The sequence below is a fragment of the Hipposideros armiger genome, unplaced genomic scaffold (genome assembly GCF_001890085.2).
Source record: "Hipposideros armiger isolate ML-2016 unplaced genomic scaffold, ASM189008v1 scaffold_1378, whole genome shotgun sequence".
In the NCBI taxonomy this organism is placed as follows: domain Eukaryota; kingdom Metazoa; phylum Chordata; class Mammalia; order Chiroptera; family Hipposideridae; genus Hipposideros; species Hipposideros armiger.
In genome coordinates, this window is record NW_017732728.1 from 88,380 (window position 1) to 101,366 (window position 12,987).

At 35.5% G+C, this 12,987-nt stretch overlaps 1 protein-coding gene across 1 annotated transcript in view; it reads right to left on the bottom strand.

Annotated features, from left to right (window-relative positions):
- VWDE (von Willebrand factor D and EGF domains) overlaps window positions 1–12,330 on the bottom strand; it is a gene marked incomplete at its 3' end in the record, with an annotated part of 83,078 nt that extends 70,748 nt beyond the window's left edge. Inside the window, exons 1-3 of the mRNA XM_019633713.1 lie at window positions 12,273–12,330; window positions 4,922–5,106; window positions 1,749–1,980 (exon numbers count right to left, since the gene is read on the bottom strand). Of these exons, the coding sequence (XP_019489258.1) occupies window positions 1,749–1,980; window positions 4,922–5,106; window positions 12,273–12,330 (475 nt within the window). The remainder of the gene's footprint in view (window positions 1–1,748; window positions 1,981–4,921; window positions 5,107–12,272) is intronic.
- Window positions 12,331–12,987: the final 657 nt, after the last annotated feature.

Here is a 12,987-nt window from a genome sequence, read left to right on the forward strand (position 1 = left end):
TGAGAACAGAGAAAAAGAAACAAAAAAGTTTCATTAAATTCAGTTATCTATTGTGATCTTCATGATGGTGTGTCATGAGAACTCCCAGCAAGGACCCCTACTCCCCAACATCCTTAGTCAACAACCATGGTTACTGTCAGACTCATGAGTTGGTGTGTATTCTATGTCTGTATCTCATGTCCCCTCTTATATAACAGGCCAAAACAGAATTCTCAATTTCTTTCTTTCCCCAACCGATGCGTTTGTACCCCAGTCTTTCCCATCTCAGTTGCTCAAGCAAAAAAACATAGGCATAATTCTTGGTTTCTCTCTATTTTCTCACATATCCAATGCATGACCTCTGCTTCCAAAGACATCTCAACTCAATACCCTTTGTCCTTTGCCACTAGTCTAAGCTATTTCCACTTCCCCTAACCTTTAAGCTACCACCATATCTTTATTGAATTCATGCAATAACCTCCTAAATTGAATCATACTGTAGAAATACAATCCTCAGAGCATATTATTTACCTACTTAAAATCTCTTAAGACTTTACACAGCACTATGACTAAATCTAAGTCCTTACTATGCACTGCAGACTCTGCTGACTGTGTCCCCTTCCTACTACTCTGACCTCATCTCCTAAGGCCCATCCACTCAATCTGTTCCTCCTACATCATTTCTCCTTCAGTTTTTGAGTAGTCATCTTCACACCTATGTGAGGGCATTTGCATTTGCTGTTCTTTCTACCAAGAATACTCTTTCCCCTATCTTTTTATGGTTGCCTCATTCTCCTCATTCAGAGCTTAGCTCAGGACCACCACCTGTTCAGAGAGACCTTTCCCAGGTATCCTTTGTAAGATAGCAGTCAATTCCTATTTATTGACCAGTTTTCTTTAACACTGGACCAATTGTTTTCTTTAGTACATTGACCATTTAACATATTTCTTTAATACACTGACCAGTTTTCTTATAATAGTTATTGCTTTCTAAAATAATTTTATTTTTTGTTTTATTTTTGTTTTGTGATAAAGATTTTACTTTAAAATAATTTTAGATTCACATAAAAAGTTGCAAAAAAAATACAGTGCTCTCCCTTATACCCCATCCACCTTCTGCTAATATTCACATATTACAAAACCATGATACATCTGTCAAGACTAAGAAATTGACCTTTAGACTCTATTCTTAAATAAACTGATGACTCTTCAAATTTTTCCAGTTTTCCACTAATGTTCTTTTCTGTTCCAGTATCCAAGCCAGGATATTGCCACATTCATTACTGACCATGTTTTTTTTAGTCCATTCCAATATGTGACAGTTGTTCACTCTTTCATTGTTTTCAATGATTTAGACATGTTAGAAGAGTACTATTAAGATATTTTGCAGACTGTTTCTCAATTAAGGTTTATATAAATTTGCTCATAATTAGACTGGGGTTATGGCTTTTGAGGAAGAATGTCACAAAGGAGAAGTGTCCTTGTTATGCATGTTATCAGTGGGTAGGTGACATCAACATCCATTATAACTGGTGATGTTAACCTTTGATACTTTCACATCAACAAATATTTTTGAGGATTTTAAGGTCTTGGCAAAGAATCCTAAATAAATTTGGCCAATTGAAACTAGAAATTTCACTGTCACAATAATATTAGACCAAACCTCTTACTGAGATTTGCATTAGTTCCCATCCAGAGAATAGAACAAACACACCCACACACCCAGTTCCATGATTAGCAGCTCATGTATATTACACATGTTTTCTTACCTTCTGCACAATATCCCATGCACCCCTGAGTAGGTTGTAGGAAGTACACAAAAAATTGTCCACAGTTTCTTACAGACACTGGGATTTGAAAAAGACAACAGTCTTTCGTAGTGCTGAGCAAAAACTGCCATGTGGCACAAGCTGTGAGTTGCTTGGTCTCCCCAGGCGAGGGTAGTGTTTCTGAACCTCTCAGAGACAGCCAGATGGGGGCTTGTGTTCCACAGTGGTTCATCTGTGTGTCAGAGAAAACGTAAGTTAATAATCCCAAGTATTGTCATACACGATAGATAATCAACTTTGCATTTTTTTCAGAACAACCTTTAAATATTAAATTATCAATCATTTTTTAGAAATTAATAACTTTTACCTGTGTTGTAAAAGAAAAAAGTAACGATGGAACAGTAAGTTTAAGGGTAGATTCCTCATAATTAATATAATCTTATTCAATTTAATACCTTTATTCTATTTGTTACATTTGTATTGTGCACAAGAGAAATTCGGTATCAGGTAACAAACTAAAATAGCTGATATATTCTAAGTCAAGCTAAAGTCATTTTAACGTATAGCACAAAGATAAACTGATCTTGGGGGTTGATTGAAAAATTGCTAGAAATAGCATATGTAAGAAGTTGATAGACAGTTCAGAAGGCATAAAAAAATCAGGGGAGAAGGAAAAAGGTGTTCACAATCTGGTGAAAAAAATAGGTTGGCAATTTGGAAAAAATGAGGTTAAAGCCTCACTTGAAGCAAATTACCAAAATCATTTCCAGGTAGAAAATAGAATCAAGTAGAAAAATAACCCAGCAAAAAAAAAGAGACAATACATAATTTAAGAAGGGCTGAGGCACTTACTAAATGCGTGACCTTGAGCAAGATACATCTTTTGCTATTGTGTTAGGTGGATTGTAGTACCCACATGACAGTGCTGTGGTGAAATATAAGTGAAAGAACGTATGCAATGCAACTCCTACATAGCAATGACTCAAAAACTGTTAGCCAGATTATAATTCTGGATATTATACATTAATATTAATAATTATCAATTCTAAAAAGTAATATACTAATGATTAATGTATTGTTAACATTGTATAATAATTAATATTATTACAATTAATATTCCCATGCTTATAAGAGAAAAATCATAAAGAAAAAGATAGATAGTGATGATTAAATAATAATTTTAAAATATAAGACAAATAAAAGTTAAATAAGGAGAAAATTATTGAGTTGTTGGAAAAATTATGACATATTTTTTCTGTTTTTCATTGCAAAAATGCATCATGACTTTTCCGACAACCCAATGTTTAATAGCATTATATTTGGTATATTATTTATTGATTGATACATTATTATATATCTTATTTTATTTTAACCATGTAACATTATCCACTTAAAAAATTCTAGATCACAAATGGGCAAAATAGACAAACATACAATTCAAAGAATAAATACAGGTGCCTGATGAATACATGAGAATATTCAATATTAAAACAGGCATTTTTATCTACTGCTACCAGAATTAAAAATTAGCATTAGGTTTTTGAGAAACAACTTAATTATATGTATTAAAGATCTTAAAAAGACATTAACCTTCACTAATTTAACTTATAAAAATCAATATTACCAAATATGCTAAAATATAACAATGACTTATATAAACGTGTGCTAAACTGAATTACTTATTATAGGAAAAGCACGAATGTGCACACATATGGTAATGGTTTAAATAAATATGGTATGTACATATAACAGAACATTATTTTCAAACAGCTATCAAAAAGTTTTTTAAAAACATAGGAAAATGTTAAAACTACAACTGAAAACAAAAAAGCTATTGAACGTATAGCATGGACCTTGCAAAATAATATAAATAAGAGGAAGCAATTGCAAAATGTTAATGGTAGTATGAGTGTGTGGGATTATGAATGAATGTTGTTCTATTAACTGTCCTTTATTTTCTAAGTTTTCTAAAATGCACATGAATTACTTTAAACATTATAAATAGAAATTTATCTACACAGACTTGTATTATCCTGTAGACGTAAAGAAAATTGTATCAATTCTTTAGTTGCGTTGTCTGAAGCCTTGGCTCAAGAGGGCATGAAAGAATGGGAACAAGGAACGCTTCCCCATGAGGCCCAGAATGACCACTTATTAGCTGACCTCCAGGAAAAGAGTTGGTGAAAAAAGAGCCAGTTCACCTTTACATTTGTGTGATGTCCTAGAATCAATTATAGTTAATTTGGCCAAAGGAAAAGAACACAAATATTTAAGGACATAAAGAACTTCCTCTAATTTCTCAATTTTTACTTTTTTTTTTTTCTCTTTTTTAAGCTGAGCCATCCTGCCACCTGTTGGCAGCTCAGCGGCTGCTCAGCTCAGGCCAGGAATTGAACCGCTGTTGTTCAGAGCTCAAACTCTTGAGTGAGCTCTTAACCAACTGAACCACTCGGCCGGCCCCCTCAATTTTTACTTTTAAAATCCGATTCTTTTTTTTTTTTTTTAGCTTATTGCAAAGGAAATGTCGCAAAAGTGATAAGCAAATAAACCATAAACGACAAGGAGAAAATAAGACAGCTACCATGTCACAACTTAAAATTAAACACTGTTAAAATTTGTATATCTTTCCTGAATTGTTTTTTTTACATGCTTAAAAGGTAAAGTAATTTATGCTTCTGCATAATTCACAAAATATAGGTCTCATAAGGAATATGAGACTTCTATTTAAGGCTGACAAGAAATGAAGCAGGTTTTCTGGTTACTTGTGGTTAAGTACATGAGCCCTGAAGAATGACAGCCTGTGATCAAAACTTGGTTGGTTGACCTGCTAGCTGGGTGTGTTATGTCTAAGACTATATGTTTCCTGCACTGTGTGATAGAAATAATGATGATAGACTGTATTCTAGACTTGTAAAAATTATATAAGAGACTGTAAGTAAAAGCACTTGGTGGACTACATGAGCATAACATGAACTATTTACTATATATAATATAATAGGAAACTATTAATATAATTAGGAAACATTGGAATATTCCTGTAGATTAATTCAATCTTGATACAAAATTAAAATAATACTTTAGTATGGGAAATAAATTGGTTGTAACAAGACTCAATCCTCATATAAAAAAATAGATAAGAAAAAGCACATGTAGTTCTTAGTGAATTGAAATACCTCGACACACTTGGTTGGCATCTCAGCAGGTCTGTCAAAGAGGAGAAATCGATACCATCCAGGAGCGAGGGAATGGTCACATATCAGGTCTTGGATGGCTGACTGCTGGAGGTGCAATGAGTCAAAATGGACACTTCTATAAGGGCTCTGAAGTAACTGGTGTCCCCCAGGAGAGCACTCCTGAGCTAGGATGAAAAGATAGGTGTCTTTATGTATGTGCTTTCTTGGTTAAGATAGTTCAGTCCTCAATTAAAATTGATTCCCAAAACAAAAGTAAAGCAAATCAACCTACCATGGTACGTAGAGACCATCTGAAATGTCAGTGTCTCTTTAAGTCAAAGACGACTTAACTTGCCCTTTCCATAAATGCAATAAACCAATCAGCAAACTCTTCAGAATGTATTTTTGAGGTGTTTACACTTTAAGGACTTTATTTTCATTTCATTTGGACAAAGCAATCTTGCTGATTGATGTTGAGTTAGGATTTGTTTATTCCCACCATTACAAGTCACAGGCCCGACCAAGATGTCTCTTGAGACTGGCCCTCTAGACTTAAGTGCCGTTATCGGCCCGCCATGGCCTGCTTCCCTCTGCAGTAGCGACATGCCCCCCCAAATCCCACGTCTGCCGGGTCCCAGAATACAACAGACCAAGCCAATCTTTTAATGCCAATCTAATTTTCGTAAAACGACCTCATACTGAGGTTTACTGCATTCTTTTTTTTTTTTTTTAAGATTTTTTTATTGGGGAATTGGAGGGATGGGAACAGTGCTGGGGAGTTGGGGGAAGGGGAACAGACAAGTTGCTCTCCTTTTGTCTAGTTGTGGAGGACGCTGCTTCACTGGCCCAAGTTGGCACCGTCATTGCGCTCTTCCCGGGTTGAGCTGTTGTTCAGCATCTTAGCTGTGGAGGGCAGTGTCACTGGCCCTCATATGTGGGATCCGAACCGGGGCCCTCTGGTATCCCAAGTGAGTTCTTAACCATCGCGCCACTCGGCCGGCCCTACTGCATTCTTTAGTATAGGAAAGAATATAATGTGTTTAAAGTTTTGGTTTGTTTTTTATAGATAAAGTATTGAAGTCCATTTTTATTACTAAGCACAGGAAAAGAAATGTGGTATAGGCAAACAGTTTTGAAGGAGAACCAACATAAGACCAGAGAGAAAGAGATAGTTTTAGGGAAGCCATTTCCCAAGCAGCAGTTGGCCTAGAACATACTTTTTCTGTCAAACCCATAAAGGCAGAACATAAAGCCACAGAGGAGACACTCAGAACAGAATTATCCTAGAAATACAGCTCTTGTTTGCGGCTCTGACTCCCAAATAATAAGAAACTCCCAAATAATAAGGAACTGTTCTTATTTAGATTCCAGAGTTTCTTGTTGACACAGTAGATAGTAAATCTCCAAACATTAAATATTATATTTGTTGAAGGAAAGTACTATAATAAAAAATATCTATGAAGTAGAAGTGTGAAAGAAAAAATTCACATTATGTAGTCACAAAAGTACCTCACTGGGGAAAAAAATTAACTGAACAAAGCTTTCAAACATTCATTACATAATTTTAGGCTACAGAAGTGCTTATAAACCAAAATCAGTTTCTGAAATTAAATGAATAAGGAGCACAAAAAAATAGAGAGATTAATTTGCAAGTCTATATCACAACTGTAGCTTATAAAAATTGTCATTATTATATTTCTTTTGCTTTTTATTTTATTGCTTATAGTTCTAGCAACTAAACTGTACAAAAGGTACTGTTCTGTAAGATAAAAGATCTGTCTAAAAAATTTTTTTAGTAAAAAATTTTAGGAATGACCACAAAAGGTCCCTCTTTCTTTTTTCTCTTGCTCCACCAGTTTTCAATTTACCAAGAAGATTTTAACCCAAAAGGCTCTAGTGACTTTGATGATCTCATTCTGTCAAGACTAAATAAATATTTTATAAAATGTGTGTGGATAGAAGTCAGGGGATGTGCTAGCATTTCATCTAATTTTGCAATAACTCTAAAATCCTGTCAATATCAGAACATTGCACCTGGTTAGAAAATAAGGAAAATATTTTAAAAGATATTACTAGTGAGGTTTGAATGAATTATTGAAATATTTTCTCTGATCTCTTTCTTGCAATAGAATTTTGTCTTGGGAAAAAGTCAATAACTCCATCTTTATTCTGTACAGTATTGCTCCTTCCCAAGTGCTTCTCTAGTTCTCAGATATCCTCTGATTTTTTTTTACATTTGTTTTCTAATCCAAAGATAAAGATGCAATAAATGCAATAAATGTAATAATCACAGTGTGACATCAATAATATTAAAGAAGTGCATAACATTTAAACAAGAATTTTTATTTAATATTTATTTTAGAGGTAATTTCTTAATTCATATGATTAATAATGGCTCATATTTTTATTGGTTATATCATAATTTTTCTCCCAAATCTACTTGTCTCTTTTAAAATGTTCAATGTTTGTGTAAAAAACTTCAAAATTTTACTAACAATAAGCCATATTCTTAGAAAACTCATTACAACCTTAACTCTAGAATGTAAGATATAATTAACTAAAATGAGAATTATAAGGATGGTTTGGGCTTCCATTTGAGAATTCAGGAGTTTAACTCCTCAAGCACTAAAAGAACAGGTTTACACGCCTGTCTCACCTATCAGTCGATTTCATAATATGGATGATGTACAGAGCTTTCTAGCAAATTCCAAATACTTTTCCTCAAAACAAAAGTACATGTAAAACATATATTAAAATTTACATTTTATTTGTCCTGTCTTTTTTTCCCAAGATAATTTAAAGCAGCTAAATAGTATATAATAGAGTCTGCAATACTTGGATTTCAACTATTTGTGGAGAATGTGTCAAGTTATAAATAATAGATACTTAATGATACAATGTACAAATGGTTTTCAAGTTTTGTTTGTAGTATAAGGTAACTTGTATTATATTGCCTTCTGGCTTATTACAATGGTTAAAATTAGCTTTCTTTAAGATTCATAAATGGTTGACAAATATGTTAAGAAACTAAATAAATCATTGTATTTTTAAGAGCTGAATATGCTTAATGTGCAAAGACCGAAACGTCATAATATCTGAGTTTGTAATTATAAAACCTTTGGTATGTTGCCTATGGGAATTTCAAATATTGGTGAATTTTTAAAAATCTTATGACTTTCCTAAAGCTGTGGGAAAGAGATAAACCACCCCTGAGCTCCAAATTCAAAGAGAAATAAAAAGGTAATCATTAAGCTTCTGACATTCAAAATAGAATTATGGGTTCTGCAACAATACAAAAGGCTGAAAAGCAAGATCAAATAGAGAGTGATGGTTTGCTAAATCTCTTTACTTTGCCCTCCTTTATGGTTAAATAAAAAATATTATTACAGTAAAAGACACATTGTAATCCCCCTCAAAACACTCCCTCTTGCTTTGAAGACACTTATCTCATCGTTCTTGCCCCTTTCTGAAACAGTTCTAGAAGTCCTCTTTCATGAGTGTCTTTAGTTGCACTGTCATGGCTGCCTCGATGTCCTGAATCATTTAACTTTGAGGAAGAGCCAGAAGTCACACGGTGCCAGATCCAGTGAATAAGATGGATGAGGACACACTGTAATGTTTCTATTTGACAGAAATTTCTGTACCAGAAGCAATGTGTGACACGGAGTGTTGTCATGATGGAGGATGATTTATGGCACATTTTAAAACACACCTTCTCAACCATAGCTCACACCTGACTGCACAGAACAAGTCGAAACTTGTCGCACACTTTTACTAAGGTTTTACGTGTCACTTCCCATATTGAAGATCCCTGCCTTTCCGTTGGATTGCACTCGGCAGCAGCATTCACCATATTTTGTGATCACACCAGAAAGGTTCTGTTTCACACATCACTTCTGGTGCGACAATTTCTATCAAATAAAAACATGGTTTGTCTTCATCTACCTTATTCACCGGATCTGGCACCATGTGATTTCTGGCTCTTCCCTAAAGTCAAAATGGCCATGAAAGGTAAATGTTTTGAATTCAGGACATCGAGGCAGCCACGACAGTGCAACTAAAGACACTCACTAAAGGGCACTTCCAGACTACTTCAGAAAGTGGCAAGAACAATCGTATAACTGTGTTTGAAGCAAGGGGGAGTGTTTTGAGAGGGATTAATGGCAACGTGTCTCTTGCTGTAATAATTTTTTTTAATTTAAATTTGATTTAAATTTATTTTTTTTAATTCATCATATTTGTTGATCACACCTCGTATGAGGCTCCATTTCCTCATTTGTAAAACAGGAATAATAGTAGTACTTATCTTGTGGCGTTATTGTGAGAGTTAAATTATTTAATGTGTATAATGTATTTTAAAGTGCTTAAGATAATGTTTCACGCATAGTAAGTGCTTTCTATATTTGCTATCTTAAAATAACCTTGCAAGGTAATTACCTTTTCGATTTCACAAATGAAGAAATTGGGAGCTACCCAAGGTTTCAGGTCTTAGGGTAGTTAATTATGTGCAATGAATAGGCTAAAAATGAAATTAAGAAAACAATTCCATTTACAATAGCTTCAAAAGAACAAAATACTTAGGAATAAATTTACAAAAGAAGCACAAAACTTATACTCTGAATATAACAAACATTGTTGAAAGAAAGTCAAGATCTAAGTAAATGGAAATGCCCCCATGTTCATGGATTGGGGACTTCATGTTGTTAAGATGGTAATACTCCCCAAATTGGCATGCAGATTCACAAAACCCCCATTAGAATATCAGATGACTCCTTTGTAGAAAATGACAAACTAATTCTAAAATTTCAAGGGACCCAGAATAGGTAAACCAATGTTGAAAAAGCAGAACAAAACAGGAGGACTCACATTTTTCACATTTCATAACATACTACAAAGAAACTGTAATCAAAGCAGTGTGTTTTGGCATAAGGATAGACACAGACTGATGAATAAAATTGAAAGTCCAGAAATAAATCCATATATCTATGATTTTCAACTGATTTTTTACCTAGGTGCTAAGACCATTCATGGGAAAGGACAATCTTTTAAAAAAATCATGCTGTGAAAACTGAATATCAACATGCTAAAGAATAAAGTTGGATCCTTACATTACACCACTATTCCATTATATAAAAATTAATTCAAAATGGATCAAAGACCAAAATGCAAAAGCTAAAACTACAAAACTCTTAGAAAAAACATTGGGGTAAATCTTCATTATTTTATACATGGCAATAGATTTCAAGATATGACAACAACCACATGGCACAAAATAAATATATTGGACTTCATCAAAATTAAAACTTCTATGCTTCAAAGGACATTATCAAGAAAGTGAAAAGAATCCCCACATAAGGGGAGAAAAGAGCTGCAAATCACATATCTGATAGAAGAATTGTATCTATTAATAGAATATACAAATAACTCATACAACTCAGTAAAAGAAAGGCCCACCACCCAATTTAAAAATTGTTGAAGGATCTGGGTAGGTATTTCTCCAAAGAAGATATACAAATGTCAAATATTAACACATGAAAAAAAAATGCTTGATGTCATTAGCCACCAGGGAAATGCAATCAAACCACAAAGAGATGTCACTTCACACCCACTAGGATGGCTAGAATAAAAACCTCAAATAATAACAAGTGTTGGCAAGGATATGGATAAGTTGAAACCATTATACACCACTGCAGGAGTACAAAAGAGTACAGCCACTTTGGAAAATATTCCAGCTGTTCCTCAAATGGTTAAACACAGAGTTATCCTATAATCCTATAACTTTACTCCTAGGTGCATACCTAAGAGAAATGAAAACAAGTCCACACAAAAACTGTACCCAGATGTTTGTAACAGCATTATTTATAAAAGCCAAAAGGTGGAAACAACCCAAAAGTTCATCAACAAAACGTGCTATATATTTAACAATGGGAAATTATTCCATCACAAAATAAGATTAAGTACTGATGTATGCTGCAACATGGATGAACCTTGAAAACATTATGCTAAATGAAAGAAGTTAGTCACAAAAGACAATTATATGATTTCATTTATATAAAATATCCAAAATAGGCAAATCTATAGAGCAGAGAGATTAGTGATTAGAAGTTATCAAATTTACCAAGATATGAGTTTAGAACCTGATAAGGGTTAATATTCACTTTCAGTGGAGAGATTACAAGATTATTATATAGAGGCAAGAAGGGCTTATGTGATCTATAGTAAACACTGAAGCAAACTCCTTTAAAAATATTGATCATTTTTCTTTTTTTTGTCATTTTTCTTGAAATAGTTTATCTAACTGTAATAAATGCATATTTAATGTTATTGCCTGTACTTTTAACAGTTCCTCATGAAGATTTAGCAAATCCTTAAGCAAACCAAAGAAGGCACAGACTAATGATACCTTGTTAAGATGTATCATTTCAGGAAATAATAAATTGAGTTTTAAAATCCTTTTGAAAATTTTACATGGTAAAAATTTTTACAGAGGAAATTTACCTTAGTAAAATACATTGAGATTAGTAAGATGATAGGAAGATAAAATTATACCCTAAGTCGTTCCAAATATTGCATATAACTTTTTTTTCAAGCTGCAGGTAGCTGTACACAGATCGGATTTATTTCTGAAAAATGTAAGGAAACTTACAATATAAGAACAAACCGTCTTTCATTTAATGTTTTTACCTCTTTGAACACAAAAACAATCAGAAAGAGCTGATGAATGTTATTTTTTTAACCTATTGTATTTTAAACCTTTCTTTGTCATGGATTAAAGAATGGGAGGGCGCTATTCTCTCCGTAGAGGTTTCTTTTGCAGCAGCAAAACGGATTCTAACCGATATAGGAAAAGTATCATCACAAAACTTAACTTACTGATTTATTGCAGGAGTAAAATATTCATCAATTAATCATTTCCGGCAGCAGGGAGGGAGGGAGGTAGAAATCGTGCAGTTTGGAACTGAACTTTTCGGATAATTCAGATCCACCTGCCGCTAGGATACCTGACACACCCCGCAAAAGTTTCTGAAGGTAAAATAAAGGGAACGTAAGGAGCAGGATACAAACAAAGGAACAAAACCAAGACTGAGGGTCTTAAAGGAGGGTAAAGGAGGCAACAACCACCAGTGTGCTAAGGAAAACCCAAGAGCACCAAGGCTGTCAAGTGACCATTCAAAAAAAGACAGTAGCAGGACAGGGTGGAAGTCGGCGAGGGACCAACATCAGATGCGGCCGTAAAGATGCCCACGAACACTCCATGAGTCATCCGGGAAGTCAGCCCCCTTCTCCCAAAGCCCCAGGTGACGCCCCTGCACTCCCATCCCCCCATCCGCTAGCGCCCTACCTTGCCAACCTTTGCCCGGGGCCAGGAGCATCAGCGCCAGCGCCAGCGCCCAAACTCCACCAGGCATCATCGCTGCTGCTGCGGGTGGGGCCGAAGGAGTCGTGGAGCTCGGGGCGAGGGTGCAGGGAGGATAGACCACCGCAGCCCCTCAGTCCTGTGACTTTTACAAGTCCGCTCCCGCCGGGCCTGCAGGGTCCCTGCGTGCCCTCGGGTCCTTCCCAGGGACAGCGGCACTAGCCTGGTGACGCCCCCCTTCCAGCCCTCCGCCCCGCCTGCGAGGAAACCACGCCCAGCTTGTCCCAGGAGACCACGGTGGTCCCTGCGCATCCAGGCTGTGGGTGGCGCCCTGGATGTCAGCAGCAGCCGCACAGCCTGAGGGCAAACTCCCAGGATATAGCTTGGCATCCTGCGTCTCGCTGTTCGAACACACACGTTCGGAAAATGTGAGAATCCTAGAAACTGTTCAGATGGACTTCCAGTAAAAGAGGCCTTGCAAGGTTCTGTTGAAAGGGGCAGTGCCCCTGATCATAGCTGCAGATGGATTTTTAACCGGGTAATCGGGGTCCCTTGCTTGCTCCCCAAAGGTGCGCATGCTTCACAAAAGTTGCTCCTGCCACTTCAAGCCTCAGAGATGAAGGATGAGAGAAGGGAGGAGAAATTAATGTCGCAACAGTAGCCATTCTCTTCCTGTGCCTCTATGACAGGTTTTCAAAAGTGGAAGTGG